This window comes from Bufo bufo, chromosome 4 (assembly GCF_905171765.1).
Source record: "Bufo bufo chromosome 4, aBufBuf1.1, whole genome shotgun sequence".
Lineage (NCBI taxonomy): Eukaryota > Metazoa > Chordata > Amphibia > Anura > Bufonidae > Bufo > Bufo bufo.
The window spans coordinates 320,570,356-320,596,358 of NC_053392.1; the positions used below are offsets into that span (position 1 = coordinate 320,570,356).

Sequence of the window (26,003 nt, forward strand, 5' to 3'; positions counted from 1 at the left end):
TGTCATTCGGCTTTCTGGTCATATATAGCATATATCTATAGCACAGCGTATAGTAACTAGTAGTGGGCTGCCATTTCCGGCTCTCTCTCCCCTCCCCCTCCGCCCGCAGATCTGTGGAGGTGACACTGGTGACCGGCAGGATGGCTGCTTGGCTCGGGCGCTTGTGTGTGGCAGTGTGTGCCAGGGGAGGCACTGTGCAGAGGGCAGCTCGCCAGGGTGAGACGTCGGGTATATAACGCTGATATACGTATGCCATGAAGGGGGGGCAATTATCTGTAAGTGGTGACAAGGTCACTGGGTCAGTTCTAGGCCTGGTCTCCTACAGGTAGATAACCCTTAGAGGGCATCCGTCAGCAGATCTGTACCTGCTGAAGGCACCTGTGTCTGTCCCATGGTCATATGTGCCCACATTGCAGAGAAACATCATGTATTGATATATGCAAATGAGCTTCTAGGAGCAATGGGGGCGTTGCCGTTACACCTAGAGGCTCTGATTGCTCTGCACTGTGATTGACAGGACCAGGCAATGTAACGGCATCACACCTGGCCCTAACGTCTAACCTGCCGAGCCTCTAGGTCAGGGATGCCCATCCTGTGTCCCTCCAGCTGCTGCAAAACTACAAATGCCCTGATAGCTGGATGCTGTCCAGGCATGATGGAAGTAGTTTTGCAACAGCTGGAGGGCTGCAGGTTTGCATAACGGCGGTGCCTCCTTTACTAGGTCCCCAGCTACGATCGTTCACAGGGGGGGTCACCTTTGATCATGCCGAAGCAGGAGCCAGCGCTAGTTAGTGACAGCCGCTTCTTAGCGCTGGAGCACTCCGGAAGCCATTGAACCCCCCACCCCAATCTGCAGCGATGCCAAGAGACCTGGGCACCTGGCATAAGGGTGTATTGGAGAGTACATTTGTCAAGTGCAGGAGTTGCTTGTAGCAGCTGTGTATAGGGTCAGGGTGGTAGACTGCGCTATTCTGTACCGCAAATGATGTAAATGAACGGAAAACAGGTCAAACAATGTTTTCTATCTTGGACTTCATTTGTCTCATTGAAGTGAGCAGATCTGTTGTAGTATATGTTTGAACACTGTTTTCAGGTATCCATGTATACACCCCCTCCTGAAAGAAAGCCCATTGGAAGGCTAAGGCTACTTTCACATTAGCGTTTTTTGCGGATCCGTCATGGATCTGTAAAAACGATTCCGTTACAATAATACAACCGTCTGCATCCGTCATGAACGGATCCGGTTGTCTTCTATAGCCATGACGGATCCGTCTTGAACGCCATTGAAAGTCAATTGAGGACGGATCAGTTTTCTATAGTGCCATAGAAAACGGATCCGTCCCCATTGACTTACATTGTGTGCCAGGATGGATCCGTTTGGCTCAGTTTCGTCAGACGGACAGCATTACACTGCAGGCAGCGTGTTTTGGTGTTCGCCTCCAGAGCGGAATAGAGACGGAACGGAGGCAAACAGATGCATTCTGAGCGGATCCTTTTCCATTCAGAATGCATTAGGGCAAAACTGATCCGTTTTGGAGCGCTTGTGAGAGCCCTGAACGGATCTCACAAACGGAAAGCCAAAACGCCAGTGTGAAAGTAGCCTAAAAGGTGTGGCGAACTCACCCGAACCAATGCCATATGTCATACCAGTGATTACTGTCTGTGAACCTTATGAATGTATACATACATTGTGCCCTTTATAACAGCCTTGAGACCACGCTGGATCGCTGTCCGCAGCTTTTCTGCCAGCCACACCACATCCATCAACTATGAAGAACTGAAAGTCTTGCTGAAAAAGGATGGCGTTGTAGTCATAGATGTTCGGGAGCCGTGGGAAGTCAAAGAATATGGAATTATTAAGGGATCAATGAACATCCCATGTAAGTACAATGCTCAGAGATATAAGGTAATAGACGCCACTAAACGGACCCATTTTGCATGCATCAGTCTACATTATTTAGTAAGTAGGTTGTAACTAAGGATACAAGGTTAGGCTACATGCACACAACTGTTGTATGTTTTGCGGTCCGCAAATTGTCGATCCGCAAAACACGGATGGCGTTCGTGTGTGTTCAGAATAACTGACTATTCTTCTCTGCAAAATGGACAAGAATAGGACAGGTTATTTTTTTTTTTGCGGGACCACGGAACAGAGCAACGGATGCGGACAGCACACCGAGTGCTGTCCGCATCTTTGGTGGCCCCATTAAAGTGAATGGGTCCGCATCCGAGCCGCAAAAACTGCGGCTCGGATGCGGACCAAAACAATGGCCGTGTGCATGAGGCCTTACAGAAACTTTTTACGCTATAGGGTAGGTTCACATAGTTTTCAGTTTTTTTGATCCGTCAGAAGGACAGAAAAATACAGATCCTGTATTTTAAGCATCCATTACGCTCAGTTCTGCACATTTTGCATCTGTTTTGGCCATTTCCATCTGAGATCTGTTATTTTTAGATGGGGAAAAAAGTCCTGCATGGATGAAGATGGCTAAAACGGTTGCAGAATGTGCATAACTAAGGGTACTTTCACACTAGCGGTTTTTCTTTTCCGGCATAGAGTTCTGTCCTAGGGGCTCTATACTAGAAAAGAACTGATCAGTTTTATCCTAATGCATCCTGAAAGGAGAGCGTTCAGGATGCATCAGTTCAGTACCGCAGAATGCTGCATTTTTCTCTCCGGCCAAAAATCCTGAACACTTGCCGGAATGCCGATGTTCCGTGAAATTTCCCTACCATCGTCACTTCCTGTTGTGACGCGGCCGCATCGGACATGACGTTCCCAGCTTTGGAAGGTGGTGTGCCGCGCATGCGCACAACGACGGGGTAGGGAAATTTCACACTAGAGTTGCGGAGAAGGGGCCAACTAATGCGCTTGCGCCTTACCTCTCAGCTGGACACCGGCCGACACTGCACATGCGCCGGGAGCCTCACCAGCGGTTAGAGGGTAGGGAAAAATTACGGGCCAGTGCGCAAGCGCGGCTAACTACTCCCCGACCGTGAGCCTTTGCTGGAGCTAGTCTCGTCTGCGCTGGTTCTTGATTGATCTCTTCTGCTGGTGAGGCTCCCGGCGCATGCGCAGTGTTGGCCGGTGTCCAGCTGAGAGGTAAGGCACAAGCGCATTAGGTGGCCCCTTCTCCCCAACTCTGGTGTGAAATTTCCCTACCCCGTCGTTGTGCGCCTGCACGGCACGGCACACCTCCTTCCAAAGCTGGAAACGTCATGTCCGGTGCGGCCGCGTCACAACAGGAAGTGACGAGGGTAGGGAAATTTCATGGGTAGTGGAAATATCACAGAACACCGGATCCGGCATTAATCTCTATTGAAATGTATTAGTGCCGGATCCGGCATTAAAATTGCCGCATCGCCGGATCCGTTCTTCCAGTCTGCGCATGCGCAGACTTTTAAATCTCTGGGAAAAAATAAATACCGGATCCGTTTTTCCGGATGAGACCGGAGAGATGGATCCAGTATTTCAATGCATTTGTCAGATGGATCCGGATCCGTCTGACAAATGCATCAGTTTGTGTCCGGATTGCCGGATCCGGCAGCGGAACTGCCTGCTGGAATCCCCTGACGCAAGTGTGAAAGTAGCCTAAGCGGAACAAATGCTTAAAATACAGGATCCGTTTTTTTGTTTATTTTTCTGTTCTTCTGACGGATCAGATGAATGGAAGACTAAACGGTGATGTGAATCTGGCGCAAGGGTGCTTGCACACGGTGCAGATTACATGCAAATTTCATACTGAGAAAAGGCAGTGTAATACAGTACCAGCATTGAGATTAGACAATTCTCATGGACGCCTTGCTTTATTCTAAGGTGGCAAAATTGACCTGCTGTGCATGTCAGTTGTTGCGTTTTTTTTTTCTTTGTGGCTTTCACCCTTTTTAATGAAAGAGTGAGATGTCCAGAAAATCCACATCAAACCTGCACTAAAAAATATGCGAAAACTGTGTTAAATAGTGCGGATTTATGTTTTTTATTTTATTTGTACGGTTTTAGCGCAGATTTCTTACAGATTTTCTGTATACAAATCTACACCGTGTGCAGCCACCCTTAGGGTTACCAAAACCTCACAAAAAGAAGGCACTTAAATCCGCACTACTTACCACATTTATTATGTGGATTTGCCGCAGATCTCACTCATCCATTGAAAAAGGTGAAATCCAAGAGAAACGCTACAACCATTGACATGATGCAGACTTCAAAATCCACACGGCATGGTTCATTTTGACACTTAAGAAAAAATTAAAGTATGAGATTTTTCTAATCTCATAAACTATATTGGTACTGTATTACGCTGCGGTTTTTCCGCGCAGAAGAAACGTACACAATCCGCAGGCACCCTGCGTTTTTACTCATGTGAACCTCAGATTTGTGGCGTTATGATATAAAATGCACACTTATACAGAAAAAGCTGAATTTAAAATGAACGCTGTAGTCCTGTAGTGGAATTTTTGGGGCTGCAGTGGTGTTGATGTGCTGAATGTCCATACAGGGGCCTGAATGGGTACAATGGATGCAGTTCTTCTATAGACTCTGCTGTTGTGAAGTAACTGTATACTGTTTTCAGTATCTGTGAGTAAATTGCAGGTGCTATCAGCGGTACTGCATGGCACTAGAGCCATCTCTACGTCATCCACTGGGGCATCAGGTTTACCATGGAGCTAACACTTTGCTGCAGTAGCTGGGATAGGAGATAACTCCAATCCCATCCATTAACCTCTTTAGACAGGGTCAATAATGACCACAGCATGTACATGCTTAAAGGGAGGGAGCTCATTCTTCCTTCATCAGTGTCCCTCCAATACAGTCGAAGGGGGCTAATGAAGGCCCTGAGGTCTGCCATGTGTGTGACATACACAGTAATACAGAAGTACTGCAGTATATTATACAAATAATCACACATCCAACATATTTCTTTTTAAGTAAATTATATTGTTAGAAAAAAGAATTTCCTTGCAAAAGAATTTTTTTATGTTAAAAAATACAAAAAGTACACACAGTTTCACTGCAACAATCTGAAGTAAAAAAAAAGGAATATACTTTATACATCACAATAAAAAAAAACTCCATTAACAAAAGAAAAAAAATGTAAGGGCAGATTTTCTTGGAATGAAAACTACTGTATCTTTCGGACTATAAGACTTTTAGACAACAAAGAATTAGAACAATATATGTTCTACTTATTAAACCTTCCCCGGTGGTGAAATAAAGTAGAGAGGTCAAAGTCACTAATATACACTATATATATATATATATATATATATATATTACACTCACCTAAAGAATTATTAGGAACACCTGTTTTATTTCTCATTAATGCAATTATCTAGTCAACCAATCACATGGCAGTTGCTTCAATGCATTTAGGGGTGTGGTCCTAGTCAAGACAATCTCCTGAACTCCAAACTGAATGTCAGAATGGGAAAGAAAGGTGATTTAAGCAATTTTGAGCGTGGCATGGTTGTTGGTGCCAGACGGGCCGGTCTGAGTATTTCACAATCTGCTCAGTTACTGGGATTTTCACGCACAACCATTTCTAGGGTTTACAAAGAATGGTGTGAAAAGGGAAAAACATCCAGTATGCGGCAGTCCTGTGGGCAAAAATGCCTTGTGGATGCTAGAGGTCAGAGGAGAATGGGCCGAGGTATGCAGCAAAGCATTTGTGAAGCCACAACACGCACAACCTTGAGGCGGATGGGCTACAACAGCAGAAGACCCCACCGGGTACCACTCATCTCCACTACAAATAGGAAAAAGAGGCTACACCAAAATTGGACTGTTGAAGACTGGAAAAATGTTGCCTGGTCTGATGAGTTTCGATTTCTGTTGAGACATTCAAATGGTAGAGTCCGAATTTGGCGTAAACAGAATGAGAACATGTATCCATCCTCTGATGGCTACTTCCAGCAGGATAATGCACCATGTCACAAAGCTCGAATCATTTCAAACTGGTTTCTTGAACATGACAATGAGTTCACTGTACTAAAATGGCCCCCACAGTCACCAGATCTCAACCCAATAGAGCATCTTTGGGATGTGGTGGAACGGGAGCTTCGTGCCCTGGATGTGCATCCCTCAAATCTCCATCAACTGCAAAATGCTATTCTATCAATGTGGGCCAACATTTCTAAAGAATGCTATCAGCACCTTGTGGAATCAATGCCACGTAGAATTAAGGCAGTTCTGAAGGCAAAAGGGGGTCCAACACCGTATTAGTATGGTGTTCCTAATAATACTTTAGGTGAGTGTATGTCATATAGCACTGCTGCACGGACAGCTGACACACACAGCTCTACTCCTGGTCTGGCTCTTCCCACTTATTCAGAAGTCCTCAAGATAGTTAGTCCAAACTTTCATCTCCTTCCCTGCAGCTCGGGGACCTTCAGCATGGGGAGGTCAGGTTCTCACCCTGCACTGATCACACAGATCGGAGTCGGGCAGGGAGAGAGAGAGATGTGTGCCTGATCATGAAGGAAGCAGTAAGGGAGGTCTGGCACTGCTGGACCATTCTGTCTGCGGACTATTCGATATAGGCACTTTTTAATAGGGATCGACCGATATAGATTTTTTAGGGCCGATACCGATACCAATAATTTGTGAACTTTCAGGCCGATAGCCGATAATTTATACCGATATTCTGGGAATTTTCATTTTTGAGAAAAAAAAAAAATTCCTACACAAATCTGCTGAAAATTAATATGTTTATTGTTAATGTGTATTTTTTTTTTATAAGTCTTTTTCATTTATACTTAATATTTTTGTGTTTTTTTTTTTTTTACTAACTTTTAGCCCCCTTAGGGACTAGAACCCTTGTCCTATTCCCCCTGATAGATCTCTATCAGGGTGAATAGGATCTCACACTGTCCCTGCTGCTCTGTGCTTTGTGCACACAGCAGCATGGAGCTTACCATGGCAGCCAGGGCTTCAATAGCGTCCTGGCTGCCATGGTAACCGATCGGAGCCCCAGGCTTACACAGCTGGGGCTCCGATCGGAGGAGCAGGGGAGAGGGGATCCTGTGGCCACTGCGTAATCCTGTGGCCAATGAGTAATACTGGGTGGGGGGGCGCACTGCGCCACCAATGTTTTTACTATTGGCCGGGATTGGGGTGGGGGCGCACTGCGCCACCAATGATTAATACTGGGGGGCTTGGGGGGGGGGGGGGCGCACTGCGCCACCAATGAAGATAAGTCTCTCAATCATTCATATACAGGAGGCGGGAGCTGGCTGCAGAATCACATAGCCGGCTCCCGACCTCTATGAGCGGTAGCTGCGATCCGCGGCACCTGAGGAGTTAACTACCGCGGATCGCAGCTATCGCTCATAGAGGCCGGGAGCCGGCTATGTGATTCTGCAGCCAGCTCCCGCCTCCTGTATATGAATGAATGAAAGGCTTATCTTCATTGGTGGCGCAGCGGCCACAGCCCCTCCCCTCCTCTTGTCTTCTCTTCTGTCATTGGCGGCAGCAGCAGCAGCACAGGGGGAGGAGACACTGCTTCCTTCTCCCCTGTGCTGCGGAGGGAACACAGAACGTGCTGAGAGCAGCGCATTCTGTGTTCCCAATACGTTATCGGTATATCGGCAAAATAGATGCAGATACCGATAACGTTCAAAATCCTCAATATCGGCCGATAATATCGGCCAAACCGATAATCGGTCGATCCCTACTTTTTAACAAGATATTTTCTTGCTAAAAAGCGCGTCTTATAATCCAAAAATGTAAGCAATAAGTCGCATCTGCCCCCCAAATGGTGCCAATGAAAATGACAACACATCATGCCAAAAACAAGCCCCAAAAAATAAAAGGCTTTTAGAATATGGTGACGCAAAAATTTGTTTTCTAAAAAAATAAATAATAATAAACAAACTACTGTATATGAATGTTGGTATTTCCAGATTTGTTGTAATGGCCTACAGTGCAGAATAAAGTGACCGGTATGTCATTTATACCATGTGTGCTGTTCCTTTCAAATTGAATTTCTGCACTGTATTATTATTTCTTGTTTTACCTATGTTGTTTAAATCTATTGTTCTCTGCTGCCATCTGCTGGCCGGAATTCGTATGCTGCACGCCTTCGTTCTTGTTAAATAAAGTTTTTTCTCTGGGCGTGGTTTTGCAGCCTTGGGCCTGGTCACTTCCTGTAGCCTTTTTCAGTGCTGCATTCTTTGTGACTGGAGACACACACCTCGGCTTGTGAAGGCATCAGTTTTTGACCAGCAGTTGCCTCAGCAGTTAGCCTCAGGAAAGACATCCACATCACAGCATCTACTGCATTCCTGTATTGCATCGCTGTATGTCTGGATCAAATAAACCCACGTTTGATTGCATCCTCATGTCTATGTCTGGATCCATCTAACCTGAGCATCTGCCGGTCCGGTCTGCTCCACTGCTTGGATACGAAGGTAGGACAGTCACAAAGCCATTATCATTTACACCTTCATTCGCCTTCATGTGGGGACAGAACAGTCAAAAACTGCCTTAAAGCCTTATACCTCAGTCAATATCCGTCTGAATGTCCAATGCCCGGCTACAGGTTCCCTCAGAGCCCAGCGCCACACTCAGGAACCTCCCCTGCAACAGGCCCACTCCCAGCAAATCTGCCCGGCAACAGTGCATGTCCCACAAGCCTAAGGGGAAGCACGGCGTGTCCGCAGTAGATATACTCTCGCCTGGAAGTCCTCCACTACTCGCCAAGCCACTTTCTACATCCTATGTTAACCCTTGCTCGCATGATATAAGAACTGTTCACGCACGCGGGGCCTCCCTCAAACCAAAACCCCGCAATTCACTCAAAACACCTTGGGAAACTCATCGGGGTGCCTCATCTGAGCCGCACTGCAATTTTCAGCCCCCAATTCAAAAGTTCATTTTCTTAAAGAGACAGCACACCTTAAATCAAAATGGCCGAAAAGGACCTCGTACAGTTCCCCAGTGATGAAACAAAGCAAATGCAACCTGATACTGATCATTATGAAGAGCTGGAGGTAGAACCCACACTTCCAGCAGACCAAGTCACGCGACCAAGGCGCTCTCTCAAACCAACAATAAAGATCACAGAAAATTATCACACCAGGAAAGATGAGCTATGTGACAACCTGGAAGAGCTATGGGAACGAGTTTCCTCCCTCATATCAGGATTTAAGTCCTCCTCAGGCGATGCCACCAGTTTACAAGTTGCTGTCGGGCGGCTGAACGCAGCCCATGAAAAATACAAGAGACTGTCCACAAGGTATATAACCTTTCTAAAAGACTCTAATATAGAAGAAGCCCCGTCAGAATTGTGCAAGGCAGAATCAATAGACAGACAAAGAGACGCCATGGTGCTGGATGCTAAAGATAAAGTGGAACTCCGCATCTCTCATTTACAAGAAACCAGATCACACAGATCGCATTCATCAAAACATTCCTCGCGGTCCTACAGATCATCATGCTCTAGAAGCTCCACCCTGAGCGACAGATTACTAGAGGCCCGCATAAATGCAGAGCAATCCAAAGTGAGGCGTTCCTTCGTCGAAAAAGAAGTCCTTGCGAGGGCAGAAGCACAGACGGCGGCGGCCAAGAGGGCAGAAGCGGAGGCAGAAGCCGAGAGGGCAGAAGCGGAGGCAGAAGCCAAGAGGGCAGAAGCGGAAGCAGAGGCTCGAATAAAGATCCTTGAATCACAGAGGGAAGAGGAAATCGCATTAGCAAAAGTAAGACTACTTGAGCAAGCATTGAGCCAAGGCTTTGATTCAGTCTGCTTACCACCAGAGGAGATAGACGATCCAGTTGATCGCACCAGCGACTACGTACTGAAACAGTTATCTGCAACACCCCCAGTGTGCAGTACCGTCCAAGCCAACAACACTGAAACTTCCAAGTCAGCTCTACCTGCAGTGCCAGCGATACCCACAGCACCCGAGCAATCCAATAACAGTTGCCCAGACGCGCCCTCTCAAGGGCAGTTATTACAGCAAGATCGCCACCAGGTGTTTCCTGGCCTACCTCCACAGCTCAAGCAGCAGTCATCAGAATCTACAGAGGCTAGACCACAGCTCAACCCTGCAGCAACATCATTCTACCCGGAAGCATCTCACCCTTTCACGCCACGCAGCCTATACGCCCCAGGGGCATCACAAGTTGTCATGGCAACAAGCAGTGAGAAATCAGATATGTCTGAGTTTGCCAGGTTTATGGTGAGCAGAGAGCTAATTAACACCAGTCTCTCAAAATTTGATGACCGTGTGGAGAGCTACAGAGCCTGGAAGGCAACCTTCAAAGCCGCCAACCTCAACCTAACCGCAGAGCAGGAGCTCGACCTCTTGATCAAATGGCTGGGCCCAGGCTCCACAAATCGCATCAAGAGCCTTAGAACTGTCTATGTGGGACAAGCAGAAGCAGGTCTCGCTGCAGCCTGGCAGAGACTCGAACGCACCTTTGGCAGTGCAGAAGCAATAGAGAAGGCACTATTCAGGAGACTGCAGAACGTCCCCAAGATCAGTCTCAAAGATGTCCATAAGCTTCAGGATTTAAGTGATTTGCTCATGGAACTGGAGCTTGCCAAAAGAGACCCTCGTCTGTCCGGGCTGTGCTACCTAGATACAGCCCATGGGGTGAACCCAATTGTCGTGAAGTTACCATACAGCCTGCAAGAGAAGTGGGCGGCATCAGTCTCAAGGTACAAAAGAGTGCATGACGTCACCTTTCCCCCATTTATTAATTTCTGTAGATTCATCGATGAACAGTCCCAGATGAGGAATGACCCCAGCCTCGACTTCCTGGAGTTCAATACTACAGCCTCAGTGACACCATCATCAAGGTATGAAAGTATTGTGCATAAACACAGAGACTTTAAGAGCAGCGTGAATGTTAGAAAGACTAACCTACCATCATCTGCAGTACCCACTGGTAGACAGTACACTACCTCATCAGGAGACAAGGCCTTCAATCGTGAATGTCCCATTCATAAAAAACCACACTCACTGAACAAATGCAGAGGATTTAGATCCAAAACAATACAGGAGCGCAGGAAAGTCCTCACCGAGCTTGGGGTATGCTTCAGGTGCTGCGCTTCATTGGAGCACATGGCTAAGGACTGTAAATCCATTATCAAGTGTGAGGAGTGTCATAGTGAAAGACATGCCTCAGCTATGCACCCAACTACACTCACAAGGGATTCACCTGCTGTCGTCACCACCAGTCCTGCTCAAAGTCATGGCGGGGAGCCCCAGAACCACGCTAACACAGCCACTGCTGTTTCCTGCTCATGCTTGGACGTATGTGGGGAGGGCCAGAGTGAGAAATGTTGTGCCCGCATATGCCTAATCAAGGTCTACCCGGAGGGGCTACCAGAAAAGGCAGTAAAAATGTATGCCATCATTGACGACCAAAGCAACCGCTCCCTAGCAGGACCTAAATTCTTTGAAGCCTTTGGAATAAAGGGACCGTCGGAACCCTACATCTTAAACACCTGCTCGGGTCGCATAGAGACTAGCGGCAGGAGGGCACAAGGATTCATTGCTTGTTCCGTCAGTGGGAATACGGAAATACCTCTACCGACGCTGATCGAATGCGATCAAATACCCAACCATAGGGATGAAATTCCTACCCCGGAAGCTGCATTTCACTATCCACACCTAAGGCACCTAGCCAACGTTATCCCACCTATGGACAACAACGCCGAGATTCTACTCCTGCTTGGCAGAGACAATCTAAGGGTACACAAGGTGCGTCAACAGTGTAATGGTCCCGACTATGCACCATACGCCCAGAGACTGGACTTCGGATGGGTAGTCATAGGAAATGTATGCTTGGATCAGCCAAAAATCCACTCATTCAAAACGTACGTGCGTGGAGATGGACGCACAACTTGCATTAAGCCTTGCCCTCATCACTATGAGGTGAAAGAGAAGCCTCCAGACCTCATACAACCACCTGACGACATTCCTCCCTTTGCCGACAACTTGGGAAGATTAGTCTTTCACACAAGCAAGGACGATGATAAAGTAGCTTTGTCAGTAGAGGACAGAGAATTTATCAAGATAATGGACAATGAGTTCCTTAAAGACGAAACCAATCACTGGGTTTCTCCATTACCCTTCCGAGCTACCAGGGGGGTAAGACTCCCGAACAATAGGGAACAAGCTCTGTCTAGATTTAACTCTCTTCAGCGTACCATGAACAGTAAGCCTGAGATGAGAGAACACATCATCGCCTTTATCGACAAAATATTTCGCAACAACCATGCAGAACCAGCTCCATCCTTAGGGAAGAACGATGAGTGCTGGTACTTGCCTTCATTTGGAGTGTATCACCCACGGAAACCTAATCAAATTAGGGTTGTTTTCGACTCAAGTGCCAAACATCAAGGTGTATCGCTTAATGATGTCCTTCTCACAGTTCCTAATCTGACGAATAACCTAGTTGGAGTGCTGATGAGGTTCAGAAAAGAGCTCGTTGCCATCACCGCTGACATTGAACAGATGTTCCACTGTTTCGTAGTCAGAGAGGACCACCGGAATTTCCTCAGGTTTCTGTGGTACAAGAATAACGACACCAACGCAGAGATGGCAGAATATCGAATGAGGGTACACGTATTTGGAAACAGCCCTTCACCTGCCGTGGCAACTTACAGCCTTCGGCGAACTGCATTAGAGGGAGAATCTAAGTACGGTAAAGATGCCAGAAACTTTGTAGAAAAGGACTTCTACGTAGACGATGGACTCAAATCACTACCTACTGAAGAAGCGGCTATCGATCTGCTCAAAAGGACTCAAAGTATGTTGTACCAAGCTAAACTTAGACTACACAAAATTGCTTCAAACAGCCTGGCCGTTATGAGGGCCTTCGATCAGGCGATCATGCACCAGGATTCAAGGACATTAACTTGGGACTGGACAGTCCACCTGTGCAGAGGAGCTTGGGCCTCAGATGGGATCTCTCGGCTGACTCCTTCGGTTTTCAGATAAGTTGTGCAGACAAGCCATTCACAAAGCGAGGCGTCCTATCAGTGGTAAACAGCCTATTTGATCTGCTGGGATTTGTAGCGCCCATCACCATACAAGGTAAATCTCTACTGAGACAGTTTTCTGAAACAGTCAAGGATTGGGATACCCCACTTCCCTCCGAGAAAGAGCAAAAATGGGAAGCCTGGAAGCGATCTTTGTGTGCCTTGGATGAGATCCACATCCCGAGATGCTATATTAAAACCTCACTTTCCTCTAGCATAAAGAAAGAACTCCACGTGTTCTCAGACGCTTCCACGGAGGCCATCGCAGCGGTTGCCTATCTGAAGGTGACAGAACCCAACAACCAAAACCACGTTGGATTCGTCTTTGGTAAGGCTAAGTTAGCCCCCAAGCCCGATCATACTATTCCCAGACTCGAACTTTGTGGGACAGTGTTGGCAGTGGAGATTGCGGATTTCATACAACAAGAACTGGCTGTCGACATAGCTGAAGTCCAGTATTACAGCGACAGTAAGGTCGTTTTAGGTTACATCCACAATTGGACCAAGCGATTTTATGTGTACGTTAGTAACCGCATAGAGAGAATCAGGAGGTCCTCCAAACCTGAACAATGGCACTACGTACCATCCGAACTTAATCCAGCAGATCACGCCACTAGGCCTATGTCTATAGGTTCCTTTACTAACTCTACTTGGCTTACAGGTCCAGAGTTTCTGCTTGGAGAGGCAGACGAAGGTGTACAGGAAGTTTTCAGCATCCAGGATCCGGATAATGATCCAGAAATCCGCGCTGAAGTTAGTGCATTAGTCACTGGGACAAAGCAAACTGCCAGCTTCGGTTGTCAGCGCTTTGAACGTTTCTCCAGCTGGATGAGACTCGTCAGAACTATTGCAAGGTTAGTGCACATTGCAAGATGTTATCATAATACTCACCAAGATAAAGATTGTCATGGTTGGCATGCCTGTCATAAACCCTTCTCTGCTGAGAACATCTCTCATAGTGAGTACCTCATAATACGTCACGTCCAGCAGGAAAATTTCAACATAGAATGGAAGTGCTTGTACAACAAACAGCAGATTCCTTTAAAAAGTCCTCTTGCCAACTTAAATCCAGTTATCGACAGTTTTGGCTTGCTAAGAGTTGGTGGTCGTTTGAATCAAGCCCACCTGGGAATTTCAGAACAAAATCCTCTCATCATTCCCAGCAAACATCATATCACCGTCTTGCTAATCTGACACTACCACGAAAGGGCCGAACACCAAGGCAGGCAAATTACTGAGGGCAAAATACGGTCTGCTGGCCCAAGTACTGCATGAATGTGTGCACTGTCGTAAAGCAAGAGGAAAACAACTACACCAACAAATGGCCGACTTGCCTGCGGATAGACTATGCACAGAGCCGCCTTTCACCTATGTTGGCCTAGATGTCTTTGGGCCATGGATGGTGTCCGCACGCAGGACCCGCGGCGGTCACGCAAACAGTAAGCGTTGGGCTGTACTATTTACTTGCATGAGTGTGCGAGCAGTTCACATAGAGGTGATAGAATCTATGGACACATCCAGCCTTATCAATGCCTTAAGACGGTTCTTCGCAATCAGAGGACCAGTAAAACAATTGAGGTCTGACCAGGGAAGCAACTTCATCGGAGCCTGTAGAGAACTTAACATCGACACCAAGTCCATTCAAGATCAGTTGGCGGAAAAAGGTTGCACCTGGATTTTCAATCCTCCTCATAGTTCCCACATGGGGGGCTCCTGGGAGAGAATGATCGGCATCTCACGCAACATCTTAAATTCTATGCTGATGGATGTAAACTCGTCAAGACTCACACATGAGACTCTAGTCACCCTTCTCGCCGAAGTTTCGGCCATTATCAATTCAAGACCCCTTGTGCCAGTGTCTATGGATCCTGAAACACCAGCCATACTGACTCCGGCTATTCTACTTACCCAAAAAACAGAGAGTACGCTAATACCTAGTGGAGAATTTACTCATGCCAACATCTACCAAAAACACTGGAAACGTGTACAATACCTAGCAGATTACTTCTGGAACAGGTGGCGAAAGGAGTACCTCAGTATTCTTCAAGGAAGAAGAAAATGGCAACACAACAAACCAAACTTGAAGGAAGGAGACCTTGTATTCATGAAAGAGCAACAAACCGAAAGGATTGACTGGCCTATCGGACTAATTTCAAAGGTTTTTCCTAGCAAGGATGGCAAGGTCCGGAAGGTGGAGTTGAAGATCTTCAGGAAAGGCGAGCTTAAAACGTTCTCAAGACCAATCAACGAACTCATTTTAATATTGCCCATCGAGAACGTCCCTGCTGGGTGAACAGGACTGTATCAAGTTTCGCAGATCTTCTCCTTTCCAAGTTGGAAAACAGGACTATCTATGTTTGCATTCTAACATGTTTTCTTTTACAGGTTGTTTATATTTTATGGACATTCGTCATAGTGAAATCCCCAAAGTGAATTTCAGACGGGGAGTGTGCTGTTCCTTTCAAATTGAATTTCTGCACTGTATTATTATTTCTTGTTTTACCTATGTTGTTTAAATCTATTGTTCTCTGCTGCCATCTGCTGGCCGGAATTCGTATGCTGCACGCCTTCGTTCTTGTTAAATAAAGTTTTTTCTCTGGGCGTGGTTTTGCAGCCTTGGGCCTGGTCACTTCCTGTAGCCTTTTTCAGTGCTGCATTCTTTGTGACTGGAGACACACACCTCGGCTTGTGAAGGCATCAGTTTTTGACCAGCAGTTGCCTCAGCAGTTAGCCTCAGGAAAGACATCCACATCACAGCATCTACTGCATTCCTGTATTGCATCGCTGTATGTCTGGATCAAATAAACCCACGTTTGATTGCATCCTCATGTCTATGTCTGGATCCATCTAACCTGAGCATCTGCCGGTCCGGTCTGCTCCACTGCTTGGATACGAAGGTAGGCCAGTCACAAAGTCATTATCAGTTACACCTTCATTCGCCTTCATGTGGGGACAGAACACCATGCAGTGAATTTTGAAAACAACAAATGGTCAAATTGCTGTTTTTCCATTATTCTTGGCCAAAAAAATAAAGTGGTATTCCAGTGCAATCATTTTAAATGAAAATGGAGTCAGAGAGAACAAAAATACCACACATTGAGCACTCCCCCTAACTGTCCCCGGCTGCAGCTGTTTTGGGCCCCTGTCCTTTCCACTTCCTCTTCTTGGGCCCCACGTGTCAGGTACAGCTTGGCCAGTCTGCCCAGCCAATCACTGGCTGAATCGGTGACCCACCTCGGCCAACAAACAAGCCCATATACAACTACAACAAAATTAAAATATGGCTCTTGGAATGTAAAAAAAACAGTGTCATTAAAGGGATATTCTAGGAATTTACTATTGATGGCCTGGGCAGCCTGTCTATGCTTTTACCATAGTGATGTCTCCAGTTGAGCTTTTCAAGTATATATCTGCAGGCCTTGATTATGTCTGCCCTATGTACAGTATGCTGATTTTAACCATTTTTGTTGAATTAGTGGGAGATCTCATGTCTGCCCTTAAAATGACTCCAAAGGATTTTGAGGAGAAATATAAAGAGAAGTTGCCAGAGAAATCCAGCACCTTGGTCTTTTCTTGTCTAGCTGGGATTCGAAGTGGCAAAGCCTTAGATGTAGCAACATCACTTGGTTACAGTAGGTAAGTTGTTTGTGTGAGATTATAGAAAACGCGTATGGATAAATAACGTCTTATAGTGACACTTATGTCACAAGCTGCTGATGCTGGCATATCCTCAATGTGCTCCCTGCCTTGAAGAGTTTGGACAACTCCTTCCCACATGAAAGGTCCAGAGGTCAAGACCATGATTGGTTGTTATTACTGGGGGCTGTATCCAGCTAGTCTTCATTCTGCAGGAAAAAGAACCATTGATATCAGTGGTGTGTCTGTGTTAGGCTGGGTTTACATCACCGTTTCGTTTTCCATTCTTCTGATCCATCAGAAAAAACAAACAAACAAAAAAAAAAGGATCCGGTATTTTAAGCTTCCATTTTGCATCTGAGATCCACTATTGTAGATGGAAAAAATTAAACTGTGATGTAAACCTGGCCTAAGGCTTGGATGCACTGGTTTCTGTAGAGGAAGACAAACTCATTAAAGGGGTTGTCCGGGATTGGGGACATGGTTGCAATAGTACTATAGTGACATACATATTACATACATGCATGTCCTACCCTTGACAGATATTTGTGAAGCCCAGTTTTCATATATGAAATTATTAGCCGGAAGTGATTGTTTTCTTAGACCCGGTGACGTACCGGGTCCCTTGCAGGTGATCGCAGCCCCTTCTTCCGGCTGCTCAGGGAGCCCGGTGACGTCACCGGCAGCCCAAGTAATTATGCAGAGTTGAAGAAGGGGCAGTAACAAGGCTGGCCTACATAGCGCTAAGCCACGCCCCTCCAGTCCGGTGACGTCACCGGCAGCCTAAGTAATTATGCAGAGTTGAAGAAGGGGCGGTAACAAGGCTGGCCGACATAGCGCTAAGCCACGCCCCTCCAGTCCGGTGACGTCACCGGCAGCCTAAGTAATTATGCAGAGTTGAAGAAGGGGCGGTAACAAGGCTGGCCGACATAGCGCTAAGCCACGCCCCTCCAGTCCGGTGACGTCACCGGCAGCCTAAGTAATTATGCAGAGTTGAAGAAGGGGCGGTAACAAGGCTGGCCGACATAGCGCTAAGCCACGCCCCTCCAGTCCGGTGACGTCACCGGTCATGCAGCTTTCTATAAGGGGGCGGATAGATGGAGGAGTGGACGATATGAGGGGGGCGGGTGCAGGGACGAGATGTTAGACTGTAGAAAGTGGGAGATGCCGTGCTGCGCTGGGACCCACAGTGCAGTGCGGCAGGAAGTGATCGCACAGATAAACAACTATGTCAACAATCTGTTGGGGACCGTAGGAGCCATGCAGCAGTGTAAAAACGACCTAAATACATCTGGGGAACCTTGACTCGGCTAGTAATAGTGAGTAAACTTTAAGCACTTCCTGTCCACTCAAATAGAGTCTTCCACTCACGCCCAAAATCCCTAAAATTAGCTAGATTGCAGCATAGCTCCAAATTGATGGTTGTCATGATAAGCATTATAGAGAGTGTCCAACCGTTTTCAGAGCTCCCGTAGAAGTGAACAGTGAGAGCAATGCACATGTGGCCACCTCTCCATTTACAGCGGCCGCTGCTCCAAGCAAGATGAGGAACCCCTGTTCTGGAGGTGTAGGTCCCAGGGGTGGAACCTGCATCTATCAAGACATTCATGCCATGTCCTGTGGATATATGCTATAAATGTCTAAGTTGAGAATTCTCTTTTAAACTATCTTGCCTGTCTGTGCTATGGATGCCAGAGATGAGCGAGTTGAATGTCAGAAACTCGCTGCGTGTGGCCATGTGAGTTTCCGTATTGAAGTCTGCTCCCCTGAGAGGATCGCACAACATTATGATTTATAAGGCCCCTTGCATTCGAGCATGAGCAGATTATGTCCGGATGCGTTCAGTGAAAAATGCGCGATTTTGCAAGCAAATTTATTCAGTTCTGTCTGCGATCGCATTCAGTAGTTCATTTTTTTATTGCGCGGGTGCAATGCGATTTAATGCGTTTTGCACGCGCATGATGAAAAACTGAAGGTTTACAAACAACATCTCTTAGCAACTATCAGTGAAAAACGCATCGCATCCGCGCTTGCTTGCGGATGCGATGCGATTTTCAAGCAGCCCCATTCACTTCTATGGGGCCAGCGTTGCGTGAAAATTGCAGAATATAGAACATGCAATTTTCACGCAACGCACAAGTGATGCGTGAAAACAACCGCTCACGTACACAGACCCATTGAAATGAATGGGTCCGGATTCCCTGCGGGCGCAACGCGTTCCCATCACGCATTGCACTCGCTCGTGTGAAAGGGGCCTAAGGCTGTGTGATCCTAAGACCGGCATCTACTGCATTATGTCAGTGTAATTCAATAGACTTCGGGTCACACCCAGAGCGCATATTATATGATGCACCTTTGGTAGCATATTATGGAGGTTTTCTCCTGTAAAATGAATGCTTCTAGAGGAGAATACCTCAGTAATATAGTAATAATATGCATACCTTTGCAGCCGCATATCCTACGAGTCTGGCACTTAGAGAAATTCTTCTTCTAGCCTCTCCCATTGGTGACGTTTGTTTTAGGTGGGAGGTAGCTGAGGTGAGATTCCATTGAAACTGAGTGTGAGGGACCACCCAACAGACAATTCATGGATAGCAGGTGCAGAAACGAACAGCACCAACAGTGGCCAAATGGGGGAGGCTTGAAGATTTATTTTTTTAAGTCACAGAAGATAAAGGTGTAGTGGTATACAGTCAGCTGCAGTTCTATGAGGAAGTCGGGGTTCTTTTAACAAGAGAAAAAGGGGGCGGGGGGGGCTAGCAAAACTCAAATGTTTCGTAACACAAATGGCATTTGTCAGTTTCTTACAGAAAATAATTATTTGATATTATAACTAAAGTTCCTAAACCTTTCACTTTTTTTTCTTTTCTTCTTTTTAGAGTTCATCACTATATGGGAGGTTTTGATGATTGGTCGAAACATGAGTTGCCAGAAAAGCAACCATGAACTTTATTACTTCAGCCACGTCCACAGAGGGAGCATGAAATATTACTCTTTACAGCGGATTGTGCAGTCCACGTTCCATACTAAAGACAGGAATGGATCCCAGAAAAGACAAATGTAGAGAGAACTTTTCTCAGCTGGCATCCTTTCCTGGTTTTTTTTGTGGTTTTTTTTTTTTGGGGGGGGGGGGGATGGAAATGGTGTAAAAATTATCTAAGGGTGGTTCCACAAATAGTGTTTTTTGGGAAAACAACACTGCAGTTTTTTGGAGCCAAAGTCAGAGGTGGGATCCAATGGGAAGAAGATGTATAAGTCCTTCCTTTTATATTTCCCATTCCTTTCGAATCCATTTCTGGCTTTGGTTCGGAGGCATTTTTCTGAGAAGAATAGGAGGGTCTTTGATATCCACTGCACATCCTCCGTCATCCCTGGGCTGATGGCCCTGCCTTAACCACTTCCCAGCATCGAGAGCAGCATAAAAACGCTGCGTATAGATGCACAGGCATTTAAAAAATATATATATATATATATACACAGTACAGACCAAAAGTTTGGACACACCTTCTCATTCAAAGAGTTTTCTTTATTTTCATGACTATGAAGGCATCAAAACTATGAATTAACACATGTGAAATTATATACATAACAAACAAGTGTGAAACAACTGGAAATATGTCATATTCTAGGTTCTTCAAAGTAGCCACCTTTTTCTTTTATTACTGCTTTGCACACTCTTGGCATTCTCTTGATGAGCTTCAAGAGGTAGTCCCCTGAAATGGTCTTCCAACAGTCTTGAAGGAGTTCCCAGAGATTCTTAGCACTTGTTGGCCCTTTTGCCTTCACTCTGCGGTCCAGCTCACCCCAAACCATCTCGATTGGGTTCAGGTCCGGTGACTGTGGAGGCCAGGTCATCTGGCGCAGCACCCCATCACTCTCCTTCATGGTCAAATAGCCCTTACTTTCAAAGTTTTCCCAATTTTTCGGCTGACTGACTGACCTTCATTTCTTAAAGTAATGATGGCCACTCGTTTTTCTTTACTTAGCTGCTTTTTTCTTGCCATAATACAAATTCTAACAGTCTATTCAGTAGGACTATCAGCTGTGTATCCACCTGACTTCTCCTCAACGCCACTGATGGTCCCAACCCCATTTATAAGGCAAGAAATCCCACTTATTAAACCTGACAGGGCACACCTGTGAAGTGAAAACCATTTCAGGGGACTACCTCTTGAAGCTCATCAAGAGTGTGCAAAGCAGTAATCAAAGCAAAAGGTAGCTACTTTGAAGAACCTAGAATATGACATATTTTCAGTTGTTTCACACTTGTTTGTTATGTATATAATTCCACATGTGTTAATTCATAGTTTTGATGCCTTCAGTGTGAATCTACAATTTTCATAGTCATGAAAATAAAGAAAACTCTTTGAATGAGAAGGTGTCCAAACTTTTGGTCTGTACTGTGTATATATATATATATATATATATATATATTGCAAAACTGGGCTATACTACTGTTTTTACACCAGCATTGGTATAGAGTCTTAATAATTGACCCCCAATGTGTAAAACCACCCTCAGTGATCACCACATGTATAGATTTTCATTCTCCTGTCCTCCATACTTCCTGGTCCGATGCAGCAAATCACAGGTCATCGCCTAAATGAGGAAATTAGGACAATCAGCTGTTTATACTTGTCGATTATGACTTCCACAAATCATTTTGGGTGAACCCAGTGTAATGCAATAAATTAATCGGCGTCTACAGCATACTACATACATGTACTGTATTTCTATATTACATAGGACCAAACCCTGACCTCTGGTTTTACTCAGTTTTATTTCACGGGTTAAGACAATTGTAATGTAACAAATCCTAAAGAAAATATTTGTTCTCAGTTTTTGCATGTGCCAGGAGAGGTTGGCGTTTGGACATCAGCCCTGGTGAACCGTACTGATCAGGAAAGACGCAGCCTCTCCTTTCTAATATTTCAGATGCCTTATTCCTGTTTGATCCCTTTTGTATCAAAAATCTGTTTATTCATAAGTGATGGTTTGAACACTGCTGCTTTTTCTACTATAACTAAAGCTCACAATAAACACTTAATGTGAAGCACCATTTCTAGAGCAACCTTTCACTAATGTCTGGAACATTAATATACTTGTTTCTTCAAGAATTTCTCAAACTAACAAAGTGCTAAACATATCTGGGGTCAGAAGAGCTCATCTTGCCCACAGAACCTACTGTAAGGCTACATTCACACGTCAGTATTTTTCTATATCCCGAATTTCGGTCCGTTTTTTGCGGATCCGTTGTTCCTGAAAATGTTTCCGTATGTCATCCGTTTTTTGCGGATCCGCAAAAAACGGAAAAATGTATAAATTTCAATAAGCAAATAAAGTTGTTTGGATTTCTTTGAAAAAAAAATTGAAAAAAAAAAGTGAATAAAAGTTTATAAAATAAAAATTTAATTTCCAGGAACGGAATCCGCATAAAACGGATGACATACGTAATGACATCCGAATGTCTTCAGTTTTTTGCGGATCCATTGACTTTGTATTGTACCAGGATCTGATTTTTGCGTAAAAGAATAGGACAAGTTTTATATTTAATCGGACATGCGGAACGGAACAACGGAAACGGACAGCACACATTGTGTTGTCCGATTTTTTTTTTTCCAGGACCCATTAAAAATGAATGGGTCCAGAACTGGTCCTGATCTGTTCCGCAAAAAACGGAACAGATCAGGAAAGAAAAAAACGGAAGTGTGAATGGACCCTAATAAGAAGGTGGGATGAAGTGCAGGTTACAGATGAACATCATGTGTGAGGTTGTGTACAAAGGTATTTTGAGCCTGCAGCATAAGGCTACTTTCACACTAGCGTATTTTGCAGATCTGTCATGGATCTGCAAAAAACGCTTCCATTACACTGATACAACCGCATGCATCCGTCATGAACGGATCCGGTTGTATTATGTCTTATATAGCCATGAAGGATCCGTCATGAACAACATTGAAAGTCAATGGAGGACGGATCCGTTTTCTATTGTGTCAGAAAAAAATTATCTGTCCCCATTGACTTACATTGTGTGTCAGGACGGATCCGTCTTGCTCCATACCACATCGCGGACAGAAAAACGCTGCTTGCAGCGTTATTCTGCCCACGATGGGAACGCAACCAAACGGAACGCTTTTTTTTTTTTTTAACTGTTTGATTAACAGAAGTAAATCAACAACAATCTTATACATTTTTGTAGCCAAATACAGTGTAGAAAAATAAGACAGAAGACCTATGTGCTCCATTTCTCATTAATACAGACAGATCTTAAAACAAACAAGAGAAAAAGAACAGCAATCGTCTAAACATTTTCTCAAGTCAGCCATTTCCTATTCCCTGAGATATTTTATTGCAGATTTTGATCCGTACAGGTATCCCTACTAAACCGACTGAGCCACATTAACTCGAGCTGCCGATATAGCTTGTCGCAATCTTGAGGTTGAGTACATGGTTTGTGCTGCACCACACCATAGGCCTCAAACTCTATCAAACTTTTGAGGTTTATTGCGATGTTTATATACTAGTACTATATATGGTAGAATCTGATTCTTCCCTTACGCCCATGACAGCACCCTTGAGAGACCGCCTCCATCCAGGACAGGAAACGGGAACTTTCGTGGAGAGCTCTTAAGAAGGGGCACTGTCCCTATACCACCAGTTCCTGTTTCCTGTCCTATAGATAGGATGGTATTTTGTGAAGAGCAAATTTTAGGCTGCAGGAGCCCCTGAAGACACTTTTTTTTTAATAGGGGTTACCTGGTGCGGCGTAAGCATCCACTAGGAGCCGCCTGCAAAGTCTGGGGTCCTCCTTCTGGGTCCTGGATTCAATATCGGGCCGGTGTTCCTGGGCAGTCCCAGAATTACCAGGAGGTGATGCTATCACGCCGGATCTTCCTGGCGGTGTTCAGGAAGTCCGGGGCCTTTCTCTGCCTGGCAACTTACAGAGGCAGCGGGCGGGAGGAGAGTTTTGTTCCGCATGACCTGCGCGCGGCCAGCCTACAAGCAACGGTGTATCCCATATGGAAGACGCTCTCTCCCTGTCTACTATACTGGAGGACGAGAGTAGTCAGCGCGCAGATGTCCAGGAAGGTCATGAAGCCAGACCGGTACTCCTGGTGGGGTAAGGGGGTCAATCCCCAGCTTTTATATTTCCTCTGTTAGGTTTCTAATAGGGGCTTGTTCTCTTATTTTTAATCATAGAGTGTCAAAGAGGGCCCTAGGAAAGCTACCACAAAGACCAGAGGCAAAGAGTGTGCTGTATGCAAGAAAAAGCTCGCCACTTCCTGGTCTAAGTTATTATGTCAGCATTGTGTCGATAAGGTGGTAGAAGAGGAATCCCCATCTCTGCTTCAGAGCATTAAGGATATTGTCAAATCTGAAGTTTCGGATTCTATGAAAATGTTTAACCCCTTCTTCAGTCTCTGGCAAACAGGGTCACTCTGCCATGGTATCTGATTCAGATTCTTCAGACGAGAACGAGCAAGGAGAAATCCTAGAGAGTTCAAACTCATCTTCAGATGAAGAAACCAAGGGTAGACCTTTATTTTCCCCTGAGGATATGGAATCGCTGCTGAAGGCTATTAGAGCCAGAAGTGGATGAATCTAGAGAACAAATGTCCAAGATATAATGTTTGGTGATCTGGGGCACAAAAGATCAAGAGTACCGTGTTTCTCCGAAAATAAGACAGGGTCTCATATATTTTTTTCCGAAAAAAGGGTTAGGGCTTATTATCTGGGTAGGGTTTATTTTGGCTCCATGAACAACAATCACACATTTATGCTTGAACAAAAAACCAGGGAGATCCGGCAAGAGAGATGACAGGGTGCTGATTTGTGGAGGCGGGAGAGGGAGCAGGACGCGCTCACCAACAATCAGCACCTCCAGCTCCAGGCAGCAGAGAGAAGGACATCCTGCTGCTGCCTCATTGTTAGAACGAGCGATGTACCCATACGGTAGATGGAAGCGCGGCTGCCGGCATAATTTTGCATTTAGTGAAGCCGCCAGCCGCGATGTATGTGCTGGCTAGCAGCTTCACTGAAGGCTAAGTGCTTGCAGCCTGCACTGCTGTAACTCCTGCTGCCTCCGATCAGCTGGGAGAGCGGAGATTTCCGGTGCCGAGGTCCTGCCCGCCCTGGCAGCTCAGGAGCCATTAGTGAGCGCTCCTGAGCTACTGAATCACCCACACATCCATAAATATAAAATTTATCTAGGGCTTATTTTTGGAGTAGGGCTTATATTTAAGCCCTACTCCCAAAACCCTGCAAAATAGGGCTAGGTCTTATTTTCAGGGGAAACACAGTATTTCCATTAAATGAAAACATTAAAAAATTTATTCAGAAGGAATGGAAAAAACCTGACAAGAAATGTTTTATTCCAAACAATGTAAACAGAAAATACCCCTTTGAAGAGGCTGAGTCCTCCTGCTGGGATAGGTCTCTTAAATTAGATGCCCCACTCGCTAAGATATCTAAATAATCTGCTTTGCCATTTGAAGATCTCGGCGCCTCAAACGATCCTATGGATAGACGAGCCCAAGTCTACCTCAAAAAAGTATGGGAAGCCTCTACCCAGGCATTTTAACTGAATATTGCCTCTACTTCCACTGCCAGGTCGTTAAAACTATGGATACAAGAACTGGAGTCCCATATATAAAAAAAAAAAAAAACTCCAGAGACCAATTATTAGCAGTGTTCCCCACCATCCTTAAAGCAGTAGACTTCATCACGGATGCATTAAAATGAAATGCAAGGTCAGCGGCTCTATCTAATTCTGCAAGTAGAGCTATTTGGCTTAAGGGATGGCCTGGTGACACGGGTTCAAAGAATAAACTCTGCTCTATTCCGTGCCAGGGAGATTATCACTTTGGACCGGTTTTGGATGACCTTCTAGAGAAGGCATCTGATAACAAAAAAGGGTTTCCTGTCTCCAGACCTCCCAAAAGACAACAGTTTTTTTCGTAGAAATAAAAAGATTTTCAATAGAGACAAAAGACAAAATTTCCAACAAGAAAACATAAATAGGAAGGATAAGGGATTCCTAGAGAAAGAGGTTCTAGTTCCTGTGACGGACTCAGAGAAAGGGAGGGGGTTTTATTTGTCCCTTTTTCCTTGTTCCCACGCCAGACGGAACATTCAGAATGATCATAAACCTGAGAGACTTAAATCAGTTAAAAAAAGATTTAAAAAATTCTGAATGGAATCTATACAGTCCGCAATAAAACAGCTATTCAAAAACTGTGTCATGGCCACCATAGACATAAAAGATGCCTATTACCACATCCCAATTCATGCAGAATTCCAAAAATATCTCAGGGTGGAAGTTTCCATGGAAGGCCAAGTTCATCATCTACAATACAGAGCACTTCCGTTTGGAATATC

The 26,003-nt window shown here is 45.3% G+C and overlaps 1 protein-coding gene and 1 long non-coding RNA gene across 2 annotated transcripts; one reads left to right on the forward strand and one right to left on the reverse strand.

Moving 5' to 3' along the window:
* Positions 1 to 18: 18 nt before the first annotated feature.
* TSTD3 (thiosulfate sulfurtransferase like domain containing 3) lies at positions 19 to 19,733 on the forward strand. The gene is made up of 4 exons (XM_040428798.1): positions 19 to 216; positions 1,707 to 1,880; positions 16,466 to 16,625; positions 19,505 to 19,733. The coding sequence occupies exons 1-4, from the start codon at positions 141 to 143 to the stop codon at positions 19,569 to 19,571; spliced, it is 477 nt and encodes a 158-aa protein (XP_040284732.1). The 5' UTR covers positions 19 to 140; the 3' UTR covers positions 19,572 to 19,733.
* LOC120998218 lies at positions 19,734 to 24,807 on the reverse strand. Its single transcript, XR_005778318.1, has 4 exons — positions 24,798 to 24,807; positions 21,629 to 21,633; positions 21,380 to 21,385; positions 19,734 to 19,996 (listed from the first exon to the last, which is right to left on the reverse strand). It is a non-coding gene; the product is annotated as an uncharacterized LOC120998218 (long non-coding RNA).
* Between the last annotated feature and the right edge of the window lie 1,196 nt (positions 24,808 to 26,003).